The 27,796-nt window shown below is 35.6% G+C and overlaps 1 protein-coding gene across 2 annotated transcripts in view; it reads right to left on the reverse strand.

Annotated features, from left to right (window-relative positions):
• Positions 1-2,815: 2,815 nt before the first annotated feature.
• The window catches only part of CPPED1 (calcineurin like phosphoesterase domain containing 1), a 51,951-nt gene continuing 26,970 nt past the window's right edge, over positions 2,816-27,796 (reverse strand). For both annotated transcript variants that reach the window (XM_026076662.1, XM_026076661.1), the window contains exons 3-4: positions 23,844-24,266; positions 2,816-5,267 (exon numbers count right to left, since the gene is read on the reverse strand). In XM_026076662.1, the coding sequence (XP_025932447.1) occupies positions 5,035-5,267; positions 23,844-24,266 (656 nt within the window). In that variant the 3' untranslated portion in view covers positions 2,816-5,034. The remainder of the gene's footprint in view (positions 5,268-23,843; positions 24,267-27,796) is intronic.

The raw sequence follows: 27,796 nt of genomic DNA on the forward strand, positions 1-27,796 counted from the left end.
AGTTTGAAGTTTTAGTGTCATTTTGTTTTAAAGCTAGTCATACGCTGACAAGAAGTTACAATTATCAGCCCTGCTGGAGATACAGAAATATGTCCTCAACATCAAAAGATTGTTTTCTTAAATGATAATTAGTGTCTCCATGGGTGAATTGTTTCATAATTTAACACAGTATGAATTATTTTTCTCTACATAAACAAGATGAGGCACTGTGACCATGAGAACCTCTGCCATTTCTGATTAGTTAAGGCATCAGTATTAATTCTAAATTAGCTAATTATGCTTAGGAAAGTAAATTAATCAAAAAAAAATTTGTCATCTATGCAGGTAAAAAAGCCCATTCACATTTTATTTTTCTAACACTTTGCTTCATATAGTAATGTTCACTAATGCGCTGTGGTTAAAGACTCTTCTCACAATTTCTGTTATATAAATGAGGCCACGTTTTCATCTTAGTTATATCTGTACTTATCACTTGATTTAGAAACTGGGTCCAAATGATTTTAGGGCATTTGAATTGTCATTCAAAAAAGGAAATTTTTTAAAACAATGTGAATTGCAAGGGGAGTAGACTTTATTTAGTTTCTGAATGTCTTAGATTTTAGGATGCCAAAAAGTTTAATAGGTGTGCTAACTTTGACCACACTCATCAAACTAAGGCAGCGGCAAAATGAACAACAAATGAAACGCTGGGCTCCCCTTGCTGTTTCTGTTATTTCACTGAAATGAGGCATGGGGTAGAAAAGCTCGCAGTACCACTCATGGCCATTCCCTCACGTTAGCTAGTGTTGTATTTGTCAGAATCGTTACTGGGCTACGAAGTAATTGTTAGGCAAGCAACTTGCTCATCACTGACATCTTAATTTTCTTCCTTTTGAAAACTTGCCAGGTGAGAACCAAGATAAATGTTTTGTATGTTTCAAATATAAAACTTTGAGAGTGTTTTTTTCTTCCTGTGAAGTTAATCACATTTGTCATTAAGTCCTTAATAATGTCCCTGGGTATTTTTGCTTTGCCATCTAACTCAGGAGAAAATAATAGAGAGTAAATTACTTTGTAATGCTTACCTGTCCCCAGGTGGGACAGAAATGGAGGCCTTACGTGCATCCCAGTAACTCATGATACTATTCCTATTAATTATACAGTGAAATGCTCATAAAAGTGCTGAATTTAAAAAAAATCACTTAGAAGCTACAGTGCAATGGGGTATGGGTTTTCTTACTTTCTACTGTGATTTTTAAAAAATAGTTGGTAAAAGCTTGATGCCGGTGTTCTTCGTAATCAAGATACCCATTGCTTTCTTAGTGCCAATGAAAATTATATTCAGAACATTTAGATGTCTATATAAAATATTGATCTACCTATGTACTATGTTAAGCTGATCTTGTGAACTACCTATATGAATTTGAAAGTTTAATTTAATTTGTTGCAACCCAAATATAGTTTTTAAATATCTGACTTTGCACTGCTACAACAGACAGCAGGAGTACCACTGTCATTTGCCAAGCAACGAAAAAGGTGTGACCTACTGACATCAGGAGAGAATTTGTAAAGAGCATGGTAAAACACAGGGATCCTTCCACTGAAGGAGGTATGGCACAGATCTGTTAACAGCACTGCTATTGCTGAATGAACTTGCTGCCATCACTGCAGCTCGAGACCTCTCTCCTAATTAAAACACGGAAAATTAAGATCAACTCTACTTGCTGTGGGATTATCTTCTCTGCTTTCACCCAGAGATTCAGAAGGTCCACATCTAGCGGTGTTGGATAAAGGTGGAAGCCATCTCGAGCCTTTGGCAACAAAGATAGGTGGGTGGAATGCCTGTCTGATCTCCTGTTGCCCCTGGTAGTTTCCTGTGTGATTGCACATCAACTAACAACATAACTAACATAACTAACAACAACAAAAAATACCTGCAGTATATGGCTAACGAGCTTAGCAGCTGCACCAGCAGGTGGGAAATACTGGAGGCCATAGTGCTACTATTCTTTTGGAATTTGATAGTCAGAAAATCCCCATTTTTGATTAATTAAAGATTTGTCAAACTTCAGATGAAGCTAAGCAAGGATCATACTAGCACAATTGTTTTTAAACTTACCTTTGTGAGAGTAAGTTTGCAGAAGTCAGTTTTTAGAGTGAGATCTGAACAGAAGACAGTGGGATTTCATTCCAGAAGGCTTTTTGCAAATCTGAAACCCCCCACGTGGTTGCAGAAGTAAACATGCAACAAGAGTGGTGTGGTGTTTCCAGCTCACTGACAGGGGTGGAACATGGCTCTTTGATTTCAGCATTGTTCATGGGTGAATCTGAACATAAACCACTACGATTTTACAATGTATACAGTCATTGTGAGACTGAAGGCATAGATCAATCCTTTTCCCTTTCATGAATTTTACTATTTATAAATATTAAATCAAAGCCTAGTAGTGCTAGTTGTTGAATGCAGTGTAATACCGTGTAACTACACGACACTGTAGTTAGCGCCTAAAGTCCTATACAGGAAGAGAATGCATGACAACCCCAAACTTTGCTATCTTAAAGCTAGCTACAGTCTAAAGACAAATGCTTATTTTGTTTGCTACAAACTAAAGACAAATCTGGTACTATTTTTACAAATGAACATGAACAAAGTATTCTTAGAAATCACTAAATAAAAGAAATATTTGGGATATAAAGCAACTTTTTTTTTTTAATTGAACTCCAGATTTGTACTTAAGTGATAGTTTCATGACAAAACATCACAGAATTTCTAATGATAAAATGCCATTTACAAAAAAAAGTGAAAACTTGAAAGAATTATTTCTAAAACAGGAAAAATTGTTTATAAAACATTTATTTTTTATATTAGTACATCATACCTCTGAAATATTTTTTAGAACACTATATGCAAGTACTATTAAAATCTTCATATTTGTGGAAAGACTTTCTCCTGAAGTTAAATTTGGCTCTCCCAAGCCAAACTTAAAATTTTATCCTTTAATAAACAGGCATATTAAAAAGCAGTTTAAACACTTCCTACATTCTGCTTTACAGTACTGTGCCAGAGCAAAGAGAACATGGCATGCTTAATTAGCTCAGCTCCCTCAGGTACTACTTCAGCCTTAAGATTTAAACTGACAGAGTTAAAAGATTTAAGTCATAGACTATTCTTCCCTCCGCAAAACATACAGTAGCATCAGGTCCTTCAACAAACTGTTAATTAGCTGTGATTACTAAAGCTCCAGGTTACCTAAGACCAAATTTTAAAAATACTTTGTGACTTAAGAGATATCTGTGCACACAGTCAGATTTTTTTAAAAAGTATTAGAAATAATGGGTGCTTAAGTTCTGCTGAACTTACCATTTGGGTACTTAGGTACCTGTCCATTTCAGAGTAATCTAGTTCTCAGTTCCCAGATGTTTCCTTGAAAGTGAGACTGAAAACATTCAGCTAAGCAAAACCAGCTGGAGAATAAAAGCCGAATCCTTTTCTTTCCTTTGAATCAATCAAACATGACCTATGCTTAGGCAGTTAGCACGGGAAGGTAGCCCCCATTTGGTCCTGTCCATCTATAGGTACAACTGTTTCACTGTTTCAAGAAAACAACTGTCCAAAATTTTACAGAATTAATTTTAGAATCTCACCAACCCCACAGATAAAGATTGAAGCGTCCTGTTAGCTAAACTGTTGTGACTAAATGCTTTGGCATAGTGTATCACCTCTTTCACCATACTTAAACATGTGTAGTATCCTCTAGGGACTCTGTGTGTGTGTGGGGGGGGGGGGGGCATGCGTGTGTGTGTATGGGGGTATGTGCGAGTCATTACTTTTTTGCCCAGTCTCATTTGTGTTCTTCCATCTTCAGGTTGTAAAGCTGTGCTAGCTCTGTTGGTGGCTCACCTGTCACAGGTATTATAATATGTTCAACTAAATACTTGAATGTAAAAAAGAGGTATGTGTTAGTTACATGAAGGCATTTTTTTTTTGTATTTAATAGTAAACAAATCAGACATATTTGCTACAAAATTAGGCAGTTTGCAGCACATGAACTTAGAATGTAATTTTTCTCTTAATTTTGTTATATCATTTGTTTTTTTAGACTTATTCCAGTGAAGAAAATGCACCTTTTACGAGTTTTAACATTCATTGGCTATAATATTACCACAAGGCACTCTTAAATTGCATTTAAAAACCAAAGCTTTCCCCTTGTCTAGGAATCAACAGGGACTATTGATGATAGTTTTCTGTAGAGAATATTTTCTCGGAACAGGTATTCCAACTTTTGAAAACAGAGCAATAAGATATGCTAATTGAGTGATGGTTAAATTTCAAAAGGAAAATAATTATTCCATGTTTAATTTCTCTTAGTGGCATCTGTATTAGTGACATTTATAGATGTTTCAGGATATAATGAAAACCCAGGCTGTGACTTTGCAAAATGGAATGTTTGTTCTCTTACTGTTGCTGGCTCTGAAGAACTAGGAAAATGAGAGTATGGAAAATGGGAGAAAATATGACCTCTATAGGCAACAAGGTCTGATCCAAAGGTTGTTAAAAGTCAGTGGGAGTCTGTCTGATTTCACTGAGTTTTAGATTTGTCCCTCTGGAGTAAAAACATGGCACATTTTTATTGTTTGGAGTGTAATAGAAATGATTAAATTTACTGATTTTAAAATGTCTTAAATATCAAATTAAAATAGACTTGAATTTCAGGGTTATCTAGAAGCAACTACTCTTATTCTTGGATACACTTCCTAATAAGAAAGCCCAGGAACAGAGTAAAAAATCTTAGGACAGTCCTTTTCAAAGATACATTACCATATTCGTTCTGTTATTTTTCCATTTACTCAGAGGTCTCATTTTCTAAAGGGGAGACACCTCAACAACTTTTTTGTTTTGTTATTTAGGATTTAAACAAATAGAGAGTTGTGTTGGGACATGGTGCACAATCAGAAATCTCTATCTTCAGTTTGTGGAAACTTCTGAAACTTTCTATTCATTTAATGTAGAAAAACACACATCAACCACTTGGATTAAAAGGGATTTGATATAGCCTAATTTTGCTTAGCAAGCATATCCACGAGATCTTTATCTATTCCTTGGCTGCTCAGTTCATTTAAACTGTAATATCTATGAACAATCTTTTCAGCTGTGACAGCAACCACTCGAAGCCCGTGTTGATCTTCTCCCAGCTGACATCCTATTGCTGATGAAATCACCATTTCCAGTCCTCTGTAGGATCCTCCAGCATTCCTGTGGTAATGTCCAGAAAATACAGCTTTAACGCCTGTTAAAAAATAAAAGAAAAAAGAGTATGTATTTAGTTGGCAGTTGCAGGTTATGTATAAAATGTATTTGTAGTAAAAGAGACTGTTGAGATAATATATGCTAAGGCTTACACAGCTACTGAGGATTGTAGAGAAAATTCTCTAGCAAGTACAGCTATAGGTGTCATGTTTACCTTCATTTTCTTAATGATTCATTAAGTATGAAATCAAAAGGAAACTGATTATCTGAACTTGCATCCTAAATAATTATTAGTAAAAGAAAAACATTCTGCTCCATTAGCTCCTTTTAGGGTTATTGGAGTCCTACTGCTTTGTTTGCTGCAAGGTGTATTTGTCATCTTGCTACTCCTTTTGCCAGAAAGGATGAACACTTTAGAGGATGTTGCTTATAATTACCAAAAAAACCTCCCCAAACAGTAATAAACAACTGGCTAAAGAATGGTGATTCTGAAAGGTGAGTTTAAAGACAAGCGTCATATAGCTGTATTTGTCAATTAATGTGGAGAAAATTCACTGAGGAGAGCTTAAACCTGTTTACCCAAGGCTGGTGACCTTAAAAAAAGCCCAAACAAACAAACATATTTGAGAAGATAATTTGTAATCTGTTCTGCAGAGATACTGGAGGTATATCACAGATGATACCTGGAATAAGAAAATAAGCCAGGCACATCAAAGAAATCTTATAAGCATAAGAGGCTGCACATTAATGTGGGAAGGGGAAGAAAGATGAGAACAACCAAGAAGGGAAAGGTTGACAAGCTGCAAGAAGAGCTAAGCACAGTAATCACATGAATTAACATTTACCTAGTATGGCATACCAACAAGGCTGTTCTGTTCTGATTTCCTTGGTATTCTTAATGACCTAAGGTTGGTTTGGTTTTTTTGATAGCTCATTTGTATCTTGAACTGTATTGAGGGAAAATTACTCTATGAACTTGAAAGAAATACTTTGGTCTGTTGCAGGAGACAGCAATATGTTGCATCAAAAAATTCTGGGTAGGTAGCATGCAGGTATCATCCAAGATTGGTTAGGAGTAGGAGAAAAGCTAAATAACAACCCGCAGCAGGTAAGGAAAACAAGCACACTTTATATGTAAGGCTTTACAAAGTACTTTGAAATCCTTGACTGAATTATTCTCTAATAGATTAGCAAAATTAATGTTTACAGAAGTCCAATCATCCTTTCTCTTCCCTCAGAATATAATAATTTAACAAAAAATTAATTAGCCTTGCAAATGCTACCTGATTTTGACCATCTTCTTAAGGAGACCCCTATGCCAAGTCTGCTTTTCTGCCATGCTTTCTCAGTAGGGATTTTTTCAGAAATTTTGAAACACTTAGTTTTAAATTAAATGAAATCGTGTCATCTTTACTTCCAAACCAATAATTTCTACGTTTGTTTTTTTCTACAAATTTCTACATTTTTTCTACTAATTTCTACATTTTGTCTTGCAAAAATAAACCTATAAATTGCTAGAAGCTATACTCACTGCTCTGAATGGCCCTTCTGATTGCATTTACAGATTAAATTCACATTACCAAACAGATTATTCTCCCCTCCTTATTTGATGTTTTATAAAACTTAATCAAATGGTTTTATTACTACAAAACAATTAAGTGTTGATTAGTCTCATGAATTATAAAGGTAATAAAGTTCATATATATGATTCTAATGCTAAGTACTTACCTTGCATGTCAGAATTTGTAAAACTATTAATAACAGAGTTGAGAATAGAACTTGCAATAATAGACAAGCATATCATTTCCAGATGATGCCAGCATCCTTCACCATTTAGCCATTCTATGCACTGCTGGGCAGACATAACTACACAGCTTAGTCAATAGCATTCACAGTAGAACAAAAAGTTATTGTCCACCTTTCCTGCTAATTTAAGAAGGTGCACATTTATTTTGATAGGAACACATATCTGTAAGCGAGAGTTCTTACCATGCTTCTGGAAGGGTTTCTAAAATTCTTTTAAGAATGTTCATATTATTCTGTTTGCTAGGACTAGCCAAAGGGGAGGTAAGTTGAACGGTAACTTAGATAGGAAATCTGAAAATCCTAATATAGCTATTTGTGGTAATCTATTTGGGCAAGATCTAATTTTTTATTCTTTACAAAAGCCCAATGCATGTTATAATATATTAAACAGGAAGGCAGTTCTACAGCTTATTATTGGTAATGTGTATTGCTTTCAAATACAGTGCAAATCACTTCGTGTAAATGGGAAATGAAAAATGTGAAGTAAGCATAAATAGCAAATTTTACAAAGAGGTTTTTTTTGGGGGGGGGTCTTTTTAATTTTTTTTTTTTTTTTTTTGGTATGCTCAGTCTAAGATCCTTGTATATCAGACTGTCACAGCTTCCTGAGGCCGCATGTACTCCTATTCTGTACTGTTCTGAGATAGAAAAGCTACTGGACCAGATGGCTGAAAATACTGGAAATTGTGTTACTTATTATCAAATACAAAACATGTAAATGAATTTTATATGTTAAATTGCTACAGAAAAAGTTTCAGTCTGCAGTTGATTTAGGATACTATTAATGACAAAATAAAGGAAAGTGGCATTTTCAAAAGTACCTACATAATTTAGTATTTTTTCTATTTAAATTCAATAGGTTATGTGCTCCCTAGTCATGTAGGCACTTTGATGGTTCTGCATAAGCATCTAGAAATGTATTAGGTTAATACTGAGTTACTCAAAAAACGCACCAAGTATCCTATGACAAATATGACTAGATGGCCAGCAGGGTATCTATTTTATGACTATTTTATGAAACTGAATCTTTCTTATTAGAAGCGGAAGTGGGCCCATACAGTTTGCTATGTTGGCTGAAAAACTGCTGTGTTATAATAGAGGAATATTTTGCTGGTAGTAATCTATAAATGCTGAACCTTGCTAAAACAGTTATATTGAAAAATAAACTAACAAAACAAAACTCTAAACATGTGGCTGTTCCTGAGCAGGGCAGCATGAAAGAGTGAAGGTTCAGTCCCACTCAGGGTACACGTGGACAATTGCTAGCTATTGCAGGGCAGTGCGAGGTGTTCCCTGATGGCTTGCTTTCTTCAGCACACAGTGAGGGGCTTGCTCACCACACTAGGCTAAAAGCTAGTCTTAAATATGCAGGCACTTGTAACTAAATTACCTTTCCAGTTCCCACATCTAATACAGAGAGTCTAACAGCACAGTAGAAAGCAGCCTGCGTTAACCTGATGCAATAAAAATGATTTCCAGTTCTTTGGCCTTTCAAACCCACAGGCTCTCGCTTTATTTTTACAGTGTATTCACAGCCGATGGAGCTTTGAGGACTGCTGGTACTGGTGAAATAACCGGCATGCTGAGGAGCCACTGTCATCTCCTGCTCCTGACTGTCTGGAAGATGCCCACTACCCTGGCTCTGAGACATGTTGTATGTATTACAGTGTCCAGCCATGCAAGATTTTTGCTATGTAATATTTGCATACAGGAAGACTGGGAAATTCTGTTTTCCTTAAAGCCTCTAATTCTTCTCACCCCTCTGAAAGAAGGATCCCCCCACATCATTACACACATTTTTGTTTTTGAAAGCTTGCCCTAAAGAAGAGTATAAAAGATTATGTAAAGTAACCCATTCTTTGAAGGAAAAATGGCAGTGTATCTGGTCTTGCTACAGAGGACCTTGTCATTGGCTGTGTTGCACTACCTCCCCTAATTCCTCTGCATGACACAGGAATTTCTGCCACTTCAGAGAGCCACAGTAATAGGATGATTAATCTAGTTATTTCCTACAGTAAGTCCCTGTTGTTGTTGCCCGAGTCCCTCTCCAAGTATTGGTTCCATCACTTGTTCCATGGTGGTTTCTGTAAGATGCATTAAACAGTCCCTGGGACTTTCCTTTAAATCTGGATATGCATTGCTTGCATTTTGTAGATTGGATTAATCTTTAGTCATGTTTACTGAGAGATTTGCAGTTTGGGTAGCGAGCTGCCTAGATGGCCGCTAGTACTGCTCCACCTGCTAGCTTTGCATTGTAAAGCCAGATAGAAGGGTATGTGTCTTAAAAAGAGTCCCTGAGTTTTAAAGATGTAATCAAATTCCCTAGTACTGGTGTATGAAAGCCACGGATGCCTGTGTCCAAAAAAGAAAATATAATCTGGAGATAAGTAGCAAGACATCTTTCTGTTTAAAAAAGTCAAAATGGGAAAGCTTTCACTGTACAAAAAAACTGAAGGTTGCTCAAAGAAATTAGGAGAAAACTACAAATCACTGAAGCATACTCAGAGAAATGAATTATTTAAGTTTGTGCTCTGCCATTGTGTTTTTTGTTACAAAACACTGAGCAGAGCCTCTAAGGATGAGCTTCATTTGTTATCTTTCATATATTCCAGTAACCTGCCATTCCATACTTAATACAAAAAGTAACCCATGCTCAATCCTGTTCAACTGATGATAGGCCTGAGAAGGGTTAGTTTGTGAGATGCTATAGGCTTAAAAGACATAAAAAATTCTAACAACAATTGATTTTTTACCTTCAGACAGCAGAAACTCTGGATAATAGCAGAGACAATTTAAAGGCAAAGAGCTGTTATTAGGAACATACCTGTAACTTTACAAGGAAATCCTTATTTCCCTAGCCAGAAAACCTATCACCTATTCTCCTACAGTGGATTTAGACCTCTTTCACAGTGATTAAATGAAGAGGAAAGCAGGTGAAGCTGTCTTAAGACAGTCAGCTACATCATTGTTTTCCTTTGCTTTCATGGGAGATGCTGATTTGAAGACTGCTGTAAAATACCAGTCTAGGTTCAACCTAGGCTCAACTATAGGCTCAACCTGTAGTTAAAAGTTAAGCTGCTTGGGAAAGCAAAATATAAAATACTATGTTGTGTGCTTGGTAAAATCTACACAGGCACTGATATGTCACAGTCCCAACCTTATGTAAATAGCAAATGACTAAAAGTAGAAAACAGAATGAAATAACGTTAGTGGCACATGAAGGTTATTATCAGGTGGAACTTGTCTGTACTTATGAAAGTCATCCTATTTAGTTTATCAGTACTACTTCTCTTTGCTCAGTGCAACAAACTCAACTGGAGCAAAAGTTACATTTGTAATTCAGCATAATAAACTTCAAGAGATTGCTTTGACTCAGCCCCAGGAGCCTAGCAAAACAGTTTTTTTTTTTTTTTTTCCTCCTCCTCTCTTGGAGAAAACCAGAGTACTTCTTTAAAAGAAAGGTAGAATACAAAAGTCCCATGACATAATGGACTCTTCAGAAAGATCTTATGCTTTCCAGATACTATTTGGATCCTTAGAATCATAATATAAGGATGTTTGTTTTACAATTGATGCTACAGGAAATTTGAGAATGCAGAGTCAGTTCTCAACTCCCTACCATCTTGCAGGCTATTGCAGTGACTGCTTAATGTAATATACTTAAGCAATTCTGGCAGCAGAACTCAGCATTTCTTTCTTTCTCATTATAACACACATACCCAAATCACTAGGCTGCATTTGCCCCCAGTGAATCTTACATTCCTTTCTGCACAGTGACAGATAAGTGCCCACCTAGAACTGCTTACAGGGTGGTAGTTGGACATTCCTTGCTCTTACTTCCCAAAACAGAGCACAAAACTGAACTTAGGGGGAGCTTTATGTATGACAGTCCCAGTTGTTGAAGTGGGACGTATCTTCCTCTGTGGCAATGTACTTAAATAAACAAGTCTTGATCAGGTAGGAGAGGATGCTGAGTAGATGGAGCTGCTTACTGCAGCCTCAGAATAAGGTGCGTGTGGGGAGGGCATATGACACCCTGTGCATAATGTTACCAGTTTGCTCTCAGCTTAGAGCTGTCTCTGATGCGCCTATGGAGGCAGCACTTTGCCTCCTTCAAGCACTTGACAGGTAACCTATGATCTCCAGCAATGTTCTAGATTCCACTCTCAGGCAAACACCCAGCACAGACCTTATTGTGTCTTGTTCTTTACCTGCAGAATTAAGTCGCAGCTAAATGAAGATGCCAGGGATCCAACATTTAGACACATACTGTTTGGCCTGCTTGATTACTACAACAGCTGGATGTCTAAATATGCATACTACCTTCCAATAAGTGACAGTGCTACTATAATAATGTAAGTTCTTTTCAATAATTTCCACTTTTTCTGCAGATAAGCAAAGCTATTCTAGTATGTGAAAAAATCTTATAAAAAAGTAACAACCATAAAACTATAGTGAGCTGAAAACCCATGTAACACTCTCCTTTAGTAAGGGAAATAATAAGCTATTTCTTTTTACCAGAAGCATCAGCATTCCTAAAGTAACAGCTTCCCATCATCCACAGAATTTAATCTTTGGAATTAAAAAGAGGAACAAAAGTCAAGACTTTGTGTCACCACATATGTAAACCAAACCCCAGAATAGAATTTCAGTGTAACTGGAAAGAAAGCAATAGAGGATACAAAAGTAATACAGCAACTTTAGTTATGCTAGAAGAAAAACAAGTATCTCCCCATTTTTGAGGATTCATAAGAAGATTTTTGAGGAACCAATCTTAGACTTAGTAACCTTTCAGCCTAAAACCAGCAGACACAGGTAGAAAGTTAAGTTAAGGCCCATGAATCATGCAGCTTTTTCCTTCATGGGCAAATACTGCAGCTTTACCATAATTGTGTTTAACATCTGCTAACTGCCTACACTCAAGAAGTTATTTCAGTACATAACTAAAATAAGAGTGATGTCTAAGCAGCCCAAAATATGATGCCTCAGACCAGAGAGGATGCGATTTAAACCCTCTTTTATATCCCGTTGGCTATGTGAGGCAGATTCGTTCTAAACTAGCTAGTGGTTATGGATGCTGTTCATCTAAATTCCCCCTTGTAGTATATGTCATTTAGCTACTAATTCCACTAGACAGGTGCTCAGTGCAGGAATGCCATTTTGGATCTAGCCTCTCAAGATCAGCCTCTGCTAGAATTTAGTATCTACTTTAGATACCTCCTAGCGAAAATTTTGCCCAGACTTCAGCTTTCAGGTACTCTTTATTTCCAGTGCTAGTGTTAATTTCTGTTACTGTTCTTTGTTTTTTGCTACAGTATATTACATCTTGAACAAAGAAACAGGTCATTGCTGTGTATTAATATAAGTCTAACTGATGTTGTTTTTTCTTCAGTAATACTTTTTTATTCACTCAACTGCATTCCACTTACTTACTTTTGTAAGTTAGCAGAAGAAGGAAATCTGAACCAGTCAATGCAATAATACTAAGATGACAAGCAGGCAATTTACTTTGCTCTTGCTTTTGATCTTAAACATAAAAAGAATCTTAAGATGTGTGAACTCAAACTTAATTTATTCATTTCAAACATTTTTCTGAAGTAATACTGTCAAATTATTAGTACCCCTCCCAACCCCGTTTTTCTAAACCCTGGGAGAAACAAACAGTGTTTGTCCTTGCAGGCATTATTTTAACAGGCTGCTTTAAGGTATGCTTGGGTCAGTTAAATGCAATTCAGTAGAGTCAGCTATACACAAAAAGGTACAGTCCCTACTCATAAAAAGTAGCTACAGCAGTGATTTGTTTTTAATTCTTGATTTCTGAAATAGCAGTTGGGAAAATCTTTGATACAAGAGATGTATGAAATAAATACTCAAAACCTATGTGTAAATAAATGTCATCTGAAGAGATGTAATACTTACAAATGTTGATAAATCTTAGACTCTTTATTAGCTTGACCATGAAGCAAGTTAATAAATAGCTTGTTTTTATGCTAATCTAATGTATGCATTGCATTTTGTCCCTTCAGGCATCCTTTTAGATTGTAAGGTTACACAGTGGCTTAGATAATGCAACAGGTAGGTGCTGAGGAAAGTAATTAATAGCTTATGTAATTCAGTTTGCTACCTTTGATGCTATCTGTCTGTTCATTCATAAACAGTACCTTTAAAGCAGAAGTCACCTTTTTTCCTCAAATTTCAAACAAAATTCATATCTTAATTCGGACACTCTTTCCAAGTAAAAAACATGGTAAAAATACTTTGTCGTTTCTCTTGAGCAGATATCTCAACAGCAAATTAAAAAATACTGAGTTTTTTTTTCCTCCACTATTTCCAGTGTCTACTTTCTAAAGTCAACATGCCAAATAAGTAGTCATTACAGGAACTTAAACAAGCTCTCATTGAGTTTTATCTCTCAGAGTTTAACAGCTTTGGTAAGATGGACAATTTTTATCAGCATTTCCCATTTTCTCTTTTTCTCCTGGTACTCTCTTTAATTTTGTAACCCAAAACAGCAGAGTGTATTAACAAGGGCTTTTCTTACAGAGATGGTATAATGGATACTGTTAAACTATCTGACTGACCTACTGGGAAAGGAGATATGAATGAATAACTGAAATTTGCTTTAGATGCTTCACGCAAAAGTTTGGTACAGAAAAGGAAGGCTATGACTACCAGGCTCAGGAACAAATGTATGTATACTACTGTCATGTCCAAATATTCTGCAGTAGTTCTGCTTTGGAAGAGATTATCCGTTGTAGTGATGAATACCTTCTAGTACTTCTGAATCTCAAAACAATCCAAAGCAGAATTATGTACTAAAATAAACTGTGTCCTATATGAAATATTCTCCATCTCTTTCAGGTGATACTATGAAAAGAGCATTTTAAACAGAACTCAGATTACATTCTGAGAAAATGCACAAGTCAGAAGACCAGAATTTTGAAAAATTAAAAAAAAAAAAAAGCTTTAGCTATCCAAGTGTTGTTAGCATGCTGAAGATTTTATTTCTGACAAGAATCAGATGAGAAAACGGTTCATTATCTGAATAGAAACTACATGCTGAATAGCAAAAAGAAGCAAGTTTGTCTGTTAGCAGGAGAAGCTAAGGTTATTTTACAGAATTTTAAAACTGCAGCATCTTCTTTCCACAAATTATACCTTATCACTCTGAGAAACCCTTCTGAACAACAATTTTGCAGCACCAGGGAAAAGGGGTCAGCATGATTTTGACATAATTGCACTGTACGAGAACAAAGGCATTTAGCTGCATCACATGTAATTCCTTTGAGAGCGATTACATCCCAGTCCTGCCTTATTGTTCAGTTGCACTCCCATAATTCCTGGACTCTTCTCCCTTACTTAGTACTGTACTGCTATTATATTCTGTAACTTAGTAAGAGAAATGCAAGAACATGGAAGATTGGGCATTTCTCCAGCTCTGTTTGGAGCAGGAAGGAAATGGGACCATGGCCTATGTCCTTCCATGTGGACCAACAGACAGTCACTTCTTTTTTAATGTTTCTTGACCAACCTGTTTGTTTAAGGAATAGTTTATTCATTTTAAAATATCTCTAGTTTAAAAACTAAATGCTATGCTTGCCCTCCTTTTGCTTTACTTTATACAGGCAACAGATATCTTACATAATATTATTCCATTGAACTGTAATGTGATTTTTTAAAAAATTCATGTTGTCTTCCTTTTCTCTGTGTTCTTCTCCTTTACCACATAACCATGGATATTATTAGGCATGCAGTGGTTGGTCTCTTTCCCCATTAAGACAAGACTGAGGAGAGAGCACGCTACAAGACTACATTACAATCATGCTTTGAACCAAGGATTTCTTGTGCGAGTGCGGGAGGTAGCCCATGGCGCTCTCCCTGTGAGAGAAATCATTCTTAGAAAATCAGAAGTATATCTGTGTAGGGGCGTTCTGGATAATCAGACAATGCCTGAATCTGGCAGAGCTGACAGTCAGTATGCATTGGATTGCATGTCTTTTCAAAGATCCTGATTTAAAAAATAAAAAAAATCAAGTGTGCTCTTTGGAAGTACTCTCAGAAAGCTTACACTATTGAAATATTGTCATAAGCATCCAATGGCCGCCTGCAGGGACTTCAGTAACAACGGGCAGGAGACAATCACTTTTTAGTGGCAAGATGTCCTGCACCAAATTGTGGATTCTGTCCGAGGTCTCTAGCTTCTGACAGTCTGAAGTCTTACCGTGGCAGAGCTCAATAGCTTACAGGAATAAAAGAATTATAGCATAACTTTGTATATGACAATATTAGTGAGATCTGGAGTGATCACAAATACTACCTCCCTCAGTGAAAGACTAGGTAACAAAGGGGGGGGGGGAATCTCCAATGAGACAGTAAGATTTTTGTGAAGTACATCTGTTTTCCTAACTTCTTGAAAAATCCTGTAAGTGTTACTATTTCTAAAACCATTATTTGATGTTTGATAATTGAAGTTAGTTAATTCAAGAAATACAGATATTGAGTCCCAGTCTCAAAGGAAATCTAGATGCAATGATTACAGAGTTCCAAATAAGTTAAAGCAGTATGGAAAATAATGCATCCGCATTTATTTTGAAATATTAAAAAAGTTACTTCTTAAGAAAATATGTACTTAGAAAACAGTTTTTCTCACACAAACAGATGAGACTGGGCAAGAATTCAGTCTTGAACTAGTTTAAATTCCAAGGGTGTCTGATTCTAATTTCTATAATTAAGCTCACTTTCATGGCTTGCTTCCAAAAAAAAAGTCTAATTCAGAAGTTGTTGTTTTCCAACTCTAGTTCCTAATGTACAAAAAACATTTTTGGTCAGATTTTTCTGTGTCCAAAATGTGACTGGCCTAGCCTCAATTTGGACTGTTCAAACCAGTGCTATGGACAGTGTAAAAATATAGGAAGAAAATAACCAATATAAAAATAAACCTCAGAAAAGCAAGCAGATTTTCCAAATTAGAAAGAGAATGCCTGGAATAATCAGCATAGGCAATCAGTAGCATGCTTTATTTAGACTGAGCCTTCAATTAAATAAATGCTTTTCTCAGCAAATGAGACTGTAAGAGAATGAAGAAGGCTAAATTAGTGGAATATGAATGACATCATAATAAAGATGTAATGGGTACAGTACAGACCCTTCTTCTCTTCCCATGAACTCTGTAGAGAATTTTTTGGGGGAAAAGGAGTTCTGACTGAGCAATGAAATTTATCACATGATCCAGATTATCACCCTGTAAATGTTGATTAATAAACTATTTTTTAAAATAACTATTGATGTGAACCAGTGTTCACTGTATTTCATTTACAGATTTATGACTCTCAGTACAAACCACAGGTAAAGTTCAAAGCAAAGAAAAGGAGATATTTCTTCACATAACACAAACTGTGAAACTTGAAACTCCTTCCTATGAACCATTGTGAAAGGTGAGTTTTCAAAAATCAGAAAGGAACTGGACAAATCCCTAAAAGAATTTATTATTAAACAGTAGTATATTAATAACATTAATATAGTTCAGTAAGTCCCTGAAAGACACATTGTTGGGGACTGGAAGAGTATTTTGCAGAAATATCGTTACATACTATCCCGTCTTTTGCTCTTCCCTAGGGTTCTGCTGATAGAAGCAGTAGAGTGGGCTGCAGACATCTTCATTCTGGTCTAGTTACTCTGCTTTTATGTTAGCTGTTTATGTTTAATAATAAAATTAGGTTGCACTTAATGTAAAACTACACTTATTTAAAATCACTAGTTTCACTGACCATACCTTTTGCTCAATCAAGGACTGAAGAAAAGGGCTATACTAGCAAAAGCTGGTGCTATATATATTTTTGTCCCCCAAACTAGCTAGAGCTAGATAAGAATAGCAGTAGAGACAAAATGAAAGTAAACAGATAGAGAAGCAGTTCTGTAAAGAAAAGAAACTGTACTGACCTGCAGGTTAACACTGGTACCCTTTTCATAGGCAGGACAACAAAATAAAATAGTATCCAGGCACAGAGAGATGCTACTCTAAGAGACTGTGCGTGCACGCACACACACACAGAAATATATATCTAAAGAGGAGATGTTTCTGGCAAATACAACCATTTAAGTCACAGCTGGCCTGTGACAAATTGTTCTTGAGCACTTGCCCTGGAGTATTAGGCACAACCTGGCTTTTCTTCCTCCTTTCACTTCCAGCATACATTAGCTTTTTAAAATTCAACAGCAATATCTGTTCTCAAAACAGTTTTGTGCAACAAAATGGTATGTTTGCAGCTTCCAGTACAAGAGCACATATTAACCATAAGCACTCTTTGCCATACCTTTTTTTCCCCTGGGCCAGAGGTGTACATCATTTTTTCAAAATTCCAACACTACACAGCAAATGATAGTATTTAGTGGTCTTTGTAAGCAAAACCTCTCTTGTGGAATTAAATTGATTTTTATCTCATCATAATTTGAGGAGTGCTCACATCACTCCATCTGCCAAGCAGGTGTTATAGCAGCAAAGATGTGAAACCACCAGCCACAGCACTGTTAACAGGACTATACAGTGCTCAGGCAGTTCTCAGACCCTGTTCTCCAAAAAACCGGATCCATTTCTATTAACAGAACTCCAGTAGAAGGAAATAGGCTCACTGAGAAGTGAATGGAATGAACACCCTTGATTTTGTAACCTCTTGAGTCTACCTTAAATGACAACATGACAATTATTTTGTACACCCCTTTAGACATACCATACTGCCTTACCTTCTTCATCAGAAGAGCTGTGAGAATAACCTAAACTTGAATAGTTAGAATTGCTGCTTATAGCAGTATGAGCATGTTAATAAAAAATACCATGTGTACTGTTATTAGTAAACATGATTCTACAAACTTAAAGGAAAACTCTTTAATTCACTGTATAAACTAAAGAACTGAGGATTTGATACAACTACTGAAGTCAGTGGGCCTGAGTAAGTAGAAGACAAGCTATTAGTCTGCAAAATATATCTACATGTCAAAAATATTTACAATAGGAGGACACTGAGTGCAGATATATAAAGAGCTTAGTCTCATTTGTTTTTCCTATATAATCAGAGGAAAGATGACAGGCACCACCAGAGTATGTAGATAGTCTAATTAAACTGCTGGTCTAAATAAGCCTTTAGAGGTGCTATCTGTAGAAGGCCACTCTGTGCTTAAGGTTAATCTTTGTGAATGCCTCTTATGACCTTTCAGACAAATGTATTTCCTGGTTTCACTTAGTTACCTTTTCCATTTAAAAAGAAGCTTTCTAAGAAACCTGACAAAACCAAAACAATCCTGTCTTGCCATGTGCTCCAAGGATCAAAAAGAATTTTTTTTATCTACCAGAACTACAGTGCAGTGAAGAAAACAGTTTTCAGAAATTAATCTAGGAACAAATATTACTTAATATCACTATGGATTATATTAAGTAAATGTAATTTGTACCATCTTGCTATTGAATTTCTGGAAAAAAAAAAGGGATACGATTTAGGAAATCATACTCGTGTGTGTGTGTGTGTGTGTGTGTGTGTGTGTGTGTGTGTGTGTGTGTGTCTCTCTCTACATGCTAAATTATATTATCGCACCTAGGGAACAGTCTTAAAAAAACCTGTTCCTTTAAAGTTACATAGAAAATACTAAATTTGGTCACTCTACTTGTACATGAATGCATAATTTCAAGGTTAAAAGATTTTGATCTAAAGTTCAGTGTATTTAAATCTATATTATCTTAAATACTGACAAAGCAACACATAAGCAAGCACTGAGATTACTCACTTGGTGTAAGAGCTTTGCCAAAATTGGGGTCTCAAAGGCAGGAAGAAGAAAATATTACTCTCTTGTCAATTTTGATTACACGACAAATTAAATAATGAAACAGAGCATATGCTGGCTGGTAAATTTTAGAAATAACAGCTTTCAGCACTCCCTGCTTTAGTTTTGTACTCAAATATATCTCAGCTGTTCATGTTCAGAAAGTTTGTTTTCTCTTTAATTCTGCTCTGCTGTTGTAACATTTCTAAGAGGAGTAGGTAGGTATCACATCCTTTTAATGAGCAAAGGTTGTTAGAAGTTACAGCATCTACAATCACAAACAATGAAAAATGATGACATTTAATAAAGTTAGGCTGTTATGTATGCACAAACTGAAGTATTTTTGCCACATCTGAAAAATTGCCTCTTACCTAGATAAACTACCTGTATTTGTCATCTCATTCTGAAGAACAAATTCATCTCTCACTTTGTTGCTGGAAAACCAGATATTAGTTTAGGTTTTATTCAGCAAAGCTCTTAAATGCATTCAGACATTTGCTTATATATTAGGGTCATTAAGAAACACTTATTACTATATTAAGTGCTAAGTATCCTTATTAATTTCAGTCTGTCAGTGATGGTTCTCAGGACAAAAAATCTTTACAAGATTGTCTACAGCTCAGCAAAAATTACCCACACTTTTGGGGTCATAGAAAATATCGTAATAACCTAGGAAAATTATACGTGAATGAGATATATAGGAAAAAGTACTTCTCCTTTTACATAGACTGCTTAATTTAAAAATTAATTAATTACGTTTATCCAAGAAACATGACATGCAGATTAGGTTTTTGGCTTGACCGCCTACCCAAATTCTTTATTTTTCTGTGCAAAGCTATATGCAAACCTATTTATATCAGCACTATAAAATTCTTAAAAGCTGAATATGCATTTCACGAGCAGAATCGATTGACTGCAACAGGTCTCACAGATGAGAACGTTAGGTCAGCTTAGTCTCAGTTTTTGCACACAGGATTTTTTCTGTACTTCTGCACGTAAAGGAGGCAAACCTTTGAAAACTGAGGCTAAATGTTCAAAAGTTTTACAAATATGCTTTCAGAAACATTTATTCACTTAAATGATAAACAGTGTTCTGAACTGAGTTGATTTTCACTGTCACTTTTTCAAGGTCAATATTGTTTATAATGAGTGCATTTAAAGAAAAAATCACAGGAAAATTTCTTAGATGTACAGCTCACAAGTATGGTTTAACTTTGCATAGTAGTAATACATATTTACAAGTGCCAGATTTTCAATTTATAAATATTTATCATAAGGACATGATTATATCTTTAATTAGCCCAACTGTTAAGGACACTTCTAATGTGAGAAATGTAATTCAATATTTCATAACAGATGTAGCCTCTACAGTTAGTCTTTTATCTCTGCTTGTAATGAGCGGATACTTAAACCAAAAACATTATGTAATAGATTGTAAGAGAATAACCACGCATTTAAACTTACAATAGATAACAAATTTGCTGAAGTTACATACCTCACTCTAAAGCATCTGTGCAACATCACAGTACTTAAGTATCTTATTATTTCCTACATAAAATCCATGTGAATTTCTTTGTTTACAGAAGGAACTAAATTAATATATTGTCCTCCTTTGCCATTTCTCTCTGTAATCAGATGAGTCATGGCTCTGTATTTGACACTTTTAGAAAACATACAAACATGAAAACTGAGATAGTTTCAGGTCTGATTCTGGTTTATTGGCAACAGAAATACCAGGCCCATCTATTAGCATCAACATTTCCAAACACAACCACCCCTAAAATATGCACATTAAACTGAAATTTTTCATAATTACACAATCCTATGGAGTGGTTGGAAATACTGCAGAACAGAATCATGCCAGAATGGAAAGGGAGAAGTGGAGAGAGAGAGAGGGAGTAAAAAGAAGAAAGGATTGATGAGGGGGAGAAGGAGAATCCAGCCTGGAAGATTCATTAAAAAGGAGACTTACTTTCTTTTTCCAGAATAAATGAGGGATAACCATCTTAAATTGGAAGTCATAATAAATAAATAAAAAAAGAAAAAAGAAAAAGGCAAAATAAATTGGGATTTCATTACCAGTTTTCTGTGTTTTAATCCTCCAAGAATTTATCAATTGAAGTGGGGGAAAACCAATTTCATTTCTAATGATATGCTGAAATTGATTATTCTTTGGCAAAGCAGAGAGACAGAAAATAACTGGTGTCGTTGCGTATCTGCGCATCTGTCCTACCATGATAACTGCCTGTTTGTAATCTGTTGACAACGTTTTGTGGACTTAAAAAGACCATTCTTCATACGAATAAAAAATGGAAACAGAATGCATCCGTAACTAAGGAAACTCAGAGTCAACTTTTGATTCAGCTAATTTTTCTCAGCATTCTTTGTTACACTGTTTTGAGCTGCTTGCTCTTTGTATTCATTTAATTAACAAAATGTTTGATTCACTGGATTGTGAATATTACTTATTGACTCATTTACTTATTGTGTAAAATAATAAATAAAAGATTGATGTTTTAACACATTCATGAAGGAACCAAAAAACACATGTCATTTTTGGAGAATTTGGGGGGCTGGGAAAGAGGGGGCAGGGCATAATGGGAAATAATGGCGGCACTGTAAGAATGGGATGCTGGCACAAAAAGGAGTTTGGAAATTTCATTAGAGTTGTCTTGTATTACTGGCTTCCCATTCTTCCCACCCTCCATCATTTAAAGCCAAGTCAAGTAGCCTGTTATAGGTTTTGTCTTTTGACTAAGCCTCTGGATCTACATTAGCAGAATGAACCTGAAATAATCCCCCTAAGAAAAATAAGTATTGAGAAAGCCAGTCTGCATCAAGTTTAAACACGGAAACAAATGCATTGCATACTAATGTATTTTAAATTAACTATCTCCATAAACCATTAGAAAAGACAGTTTTATGAAGCTAGCCAGGAAAAGAAAAATATAACTCACCATTTTATACTGATAAAAGTTTCAGTCTACACAAATTCTGCTTTGATTGCAGAAGGTTATGCGATACATTCTGATAAACTAAAGCATTGGCCGGTGGGACACAATGTTAGTGCCTAATGCAGAATCACTTACCAACTACAATGATAACATCTTACATAATTCCTTTGATCTCTTAATTAATTATCTCCCCAGTACTCAGTGGTGCCAAATATTAGTAAACCATTTGGGTGACAGAAAACTCGGGGCCAGAACTGCTTTGGTTTCCACATTAAAGCTTACTTACTGAGATGTATTTTCAACCAACAGTACATAAGCATGTAGCTGCCTGGCCTTCCCATAGAAACATTTCCCACGATATTATCCTAGCACAAAAATCTAAGAAAAAAAGAGACCCTAAACAAGTAAGTATATTTTTATTTTTTTTAGGAAAAGTTTAAAAATGAAAACACAATATTTTAAATCAGATAAATTTTGGGCCTTTACCTGTCAAGCAAATCTTTCCAAAGGAAAATGTCAAAGCAGATAATGCTTTTCTTTCTCAAACTTAAAATGAAAATACATGAAATGACCAACTATCACAGCGGGATTATTGTTTTCTGAAAAGTTTTGTATTGTATGGGTTCCTTTGATTTGTCATTTTTATTAATCATATAACATTATGCAAAATTTGGGAGTACCACCTTAGAAGTCACTGCCTTGAGCACTTAAAATAAAAAAAACCCCAAACCCTACAACAAGCACAGATTAAATGTATACGGTGAGGCAAGGGAAATGGGTAAAATGTACAGACTCATTGATTTAAGATGTAGTAACATATGCGCCTAGCTTATACATATACATACTTAAAATTGTTATCTTCGTATCTCTTTCCTCCTTTTTTTTGTTTTAAATGTTGTTCCTTCCTTCCATGTACAATCCTACTGTTTTTCTTTAAATAAAAAAATTCTTTTATTATAATAAAGCTAAAATTCCTAACCAAGATCCTCTTAGTGTCCAAAAATGACACACTTATATCTCCTATTAAGATATTATGAGGTCTTCTCAGCATGTCTCCTCATGGGGGGGGAAAAAAACCCCCTGTAAATCTTGAATCTGCAAATATGTCAGTCCTCTGCAAAGCTCCCAGATAATTGTGAATTTTGGCCCAACTTACTGGAAACAGGAGGAGATCCAGAGTTTGGAAATTAGGCTGGGTTTGGATGAGGCCAGGCGTAACAATTGTATGAGAAATTAGGAATAATATCAGAAGCAATTTCCATTGTTCAGTAATCCAAATAACACGTTCTTTTATAGAGACAGAAAAAATGGTACTCTGATGCAGGGATGGCAGGAAATTTTGAGGGACTAGTACTCTCCAGAAACATGAAAGCAATTAATAGGAAACTGAAGAGCATGGAAGAGTAGCTGCTTACTGCATGTGTCTCCATGGTATTCAAGTTTCATCAAACAAAGCTAAGAGACTTGGTACAATATGCTTATTTAGAGCGTGTTCTATCTGCCTTTCATCCCAGAAAAGGCCCCTATTGGTAATGCATAAACAAAGGATTGATCTTACCAGACCAAGACCCTTTTTAACATTGAATAAATCTGGAGTATATTACACTCTGGGTTTAAAATCAGCTCAGTGTGGGAGAAAACAACCTCGAAGGCAATTCTGAATTCTGTTTCTCTGTTTACATAAAACATAAATTCTTTATTTTTTTCCTATAGCAATACCTGATCCTTAAATCCTTAAGCAGGAAAAAATCAGATTGTTTTATATCTATGAATACTTGTGAAATGGAATCCTTGCTATTTATTTTACAGAGTTTATCACTTTTAGTTTTTCACTTTACACTCCAAGTTGTAAATTCTTTTGGTACTTTTGACAGGTGATTAGACTCAGTTGAAAATTTTGACCGGGGGGGGGNGAGGTTTATAAGCAGTATCTAAAATTCCTTGCAAATGGTACCATTCAAGTTCAATGTATTTTGTCTGGCAGTATAACCATTAACAATTAAACTGAAAGAAAAATTCTAAGATAGAAAAACACAAGAAAATACCTGCTTTATGAAACTTCTCCATTATCTCTTGACGAACTGATTTTTCCAAGTTGAAATAGTCATTTTCTTCATCAGGCTTCCTCAGAAATAGAGGGATGTGCTGAAATACTATTATATGCTTGCACTTATGTTTTTCCGCTACAGCCAGCTGTCCGTTAAGCCACACATCCTGGGCTTGCTTTAACTCAGGGCATTTAGAAGAATCAAAATATAACTGAGAATTTAGCACAAGAAAGAAAACACCTCCAACCCAAAAGCTGAAATAATCATCTCCCCAGTGCTTGCAATAAGTATCTATTGTTTCTCTGGTTGGAGTATTGCCAATATCATGATTGCCGCTGACAAATACCAGCGGGATGTCCTGGTCAGTGTTCTTCAGCACATTCTTCAAATCTTGCTCTTGGTCTGTTCTCCACTGAGATCCTATAAAAAATAAAAATATTATAAAATATGTATAAAAAATTAACACAGTTTAGTGTTTATGCTCTCTTTCCCTATCCTCATTTCTTGTTTTTGTTTACGGCAATACCAGTATAGTAAAATATTAAGGGTTAGATTTTTGAACATGATAATATGCAGAATATGAATAAATTTGCACTTTAATATCATGTATTAACACAATATGAATTCCCTCCCTCTTCTCCTTTTCCTTCCCTGTCCAATTGTTCTCAGTAACTTTAATTAAACAAGGCTCTGGATGGGAACCAACATGTAGCATAGCAGCACATGATATAAGGGTGAACAGTCAGTATTTTCCCCAAAAAACTTTAGCAGATTGATGTTTTTCATCTATAGACTGATGATATAGTGAAAAAAATGCAGACTCATTGGATGGTGTAATTCAGCTTTACCCAAAGGTAAAAAACAATGCAAACATCTGTTTTATATTTTATGTCTGTGCAGAGAAATTAAGGTTTTTTTTTCCCATTACCAGAACTACTTTAACAGTAAAAAAGTAATTAGTGTCTTGTGGCAACTTGTCTGTACAATGAGACTGTTTTAATAACAAACATGGCATTAATTTCAAAGAAGGGTAATTGTGTACTTTGCTAATTCTCCCCCCCATCTCAGTTTTTTAATAGTATGCATACCCTTCTGTTGGTCAGAAATATTTCTAGGGAGGTGTAACTAATCAGTAGATTATAGTCACCAAAAATTGAGAAAGATTAAAAAAAAAGTTATACTAAGGATGATAGAGATATTTTTTCAAGTTTTATAAGGAGTGGCACAGAGGCCAGTAATAGATGTTTATTATTCATGAATTGTCCATTTACAAAATAAAGTATAGTTTGCCTTACAGAACAACATTAACAGGGGCCCATTTCACAAATAATAATTGCAGTTTTTAACCAAGAAATTATAACAGGATTTTTATAAGAACTCTGAAATCAGGTTTATAACATACATTTGCATACAGGTCTACACAAATTATCATGTATTTTAAAATTTGCAGTTTCTATAACTACACATATGTATTATACATAAAAATTTATAATGGAGATCCAGTCACATAACTGTGAGATAAAAGACTTTTTCTCCAAGTTTCTTCAAAATGCAGAGGATCAATATGTTGACAAACACTCACCTTAAGTAACTGTTATTAGGGAAGATTTCAATTCCTTTTCTGTACCCTATAGATACAGTCTTAAGAATCACAGCATTCATTTGAAACTAATAATCATAGAAATTTATTGCTGTTGCTAAAATTCTACACAGTATAAGGAAAAATACTGGTAAAAAATCCCATATTTACATTTATATTTAAATGTGAAGATGTGCATGAGATTTGGTATGTGGTACATAAATTCAAAGGAAGAAAATCCTCAGCTCTCTTGTGCTTAATTTAACCACTCTACAGGGCAGAAAGTCATTCTAGGAAAATCTTTGAGTAACATGAGAAATACCGGGCGAATATTGAGGTGTGTTTGAGAAGGTAGGTGATAGCAGATCAGTTTGTAGCATATGAATGCACCAGGAGCCTGGTCAGTTTAGGCCATCCTTCCGGTTTTGGAAAATACCATTATTACTACTGGAAAAAAACAAGGCAAATAACCTCTCGTTATATGGAGGAAAAAAAGGAGTTTCCTACATGAAACCAGAACCAATTTTTGAGCAGAGGAAACATATATTGTTTCAATATGAGCTGGATTTTTTAAAAATACATTTTAAAAACTGAAACTAAAAAACTAAATAAATCGGATGTGCTTTGCTGTCTGTGGGGGCAGGGAACCCAACCGACAAAACTCTTAGCCCTGCCATGTAAAGAGCTAGAAATTTTCCTACGTAAAGAGCTAGAAATTTCAAACTATAAATATGAAAATATACTCTATGGGGGACAGGAAGAAGGCAAGAGGAAGGATTTATTAAGATATATGTAAACACAGTACACCACTGCAAATGTATATACTATCACTTTGGGAAATTTAGCTAACAGTTTTAGTGTATAAAGATTTTTATGCAGAAGGTACAGAAATAACGTGTAGAATTATGTATACCTCTTCCCAGTGGTGAAATTTAAGCTCTAGAGACTAACACTTAGATTAGACTTGTCAACAGCAGGGCACTGATTCTCTCATTTAATGCAATATTATTTCTATAGCAACAGAGAGACATATTCAGTGTTTTACTGCAGAAAACAGATTGCTCAAAATGGAAAACAAGGTCTCTGTCCAAAGAGTCTAGGAAATTATACTACGTAAAGATTATTTTAGAACAACTATATTTTGGCTTGACCTTTTCTTGGTAAGCGGTCAAAACAACTTCAAAAGAAGAGAAACTCATAGAGGTGGGGGTGGGAGAGGAGTGTTTCTGTGGGCTTTCGGTGCAGCGCGGCAGAGGAAGGGCTGAGGACCTGCACCCAGCTCCTGACGTGCACTGCAGCCACGCCAGCAAACAGGGCCCGCAGAAGGCCCTTCCCCCTACCGGTGCACAACTGAAATAAATGCGATAAAGAGGAGAAGGAAGCCACTAGGAAACTACAGTGGTCATTGCCATAGCATAAAAAATATCCCCTTTAATCCCTGCCAGGCACAGAATTAGCTATATTTAGTTATTCCAATGATTATGAAGAACATTTTTATTTGACTATTTATATTTCTTGAGCTTAGACGGGGGTTAGGTGGAGGCCAGTAGGAAGGAGAAATAATGTCAAAAGGCAGTGCAAAAAAAATTAATTTGGGAAGTGTCGGGATAGATGTAACAACAGAAGTTCATTTCTGTTCTGTTTATCCTGGCGTTATGTGCAGTGACATTTTAAAATCCCAAGCTATAATACCCTGTCTTTATGTTAGGTTCTGTAAATACAGCCTTGCCCTAAGATAAATGACTTAAATTAATAACCCATAAAGGACAGTTTTGCATATGAAAAGCATAAAAGTGAGAACTGTTGCTAATGTAGCTGCATACAATTTTCTGCAGGTTCCTACTCTACCCTTTTGCGAGCTGAGCGACCTGAGAAGGAGCATACAGGGGAACCGGCAGTGCCTCTGCTGCAGTACAGCTTTCTGCCGTAGGTTGTATCACTATTTGTGTAAGCAATTCCAAAAGTCTACCTTACACTGCTTAAAGTCGTCAAATCATCCAGTCTTCTGCTCACTGGAAGACCAGATTTCAGGAAAGCAAGTACTTTTCAAGTGTTTTTGCTGAAGCTTGCATTAGTCAGCAGAAGGTGAATTCGCAGACTATTCTGCCAAAAAAACAATCCTTTTACTAATAATCCGCACTACAGTTTTCTTTGTTATTTCACAGAGGGCTTCTGTATAAGAAAGTGTTTTTTTTAATGCACTAGTTACAAAAACACTTTGAAACACTGTTAAACCCAACCTAAAGTTCTGCAATGTGTGCTTATCACAATTTTTTGTATCAGAGGCAGTTCTTCATTTACAGTAACCTCCACCAGCATCATAATTTTTCCCCAAAAGTATCCCAAACAAAAGTGTTTGCCCTGCTCCAAA

This window comes from Apteryx rowi, unplaced genomic scaffold (assembly GCF_003343035.1).
Source record: "Apteryx rowi isolate R43461 unplaced genomic scaffold, aptRow1 scaffold_436, whole genome shotgun sequence".
Lineage (NCBI taxonomy): Eukaryota > Metazoa > Chordata > Aves > Apterygiformes > Apterygidae > Apteryx > Apteryx rowi.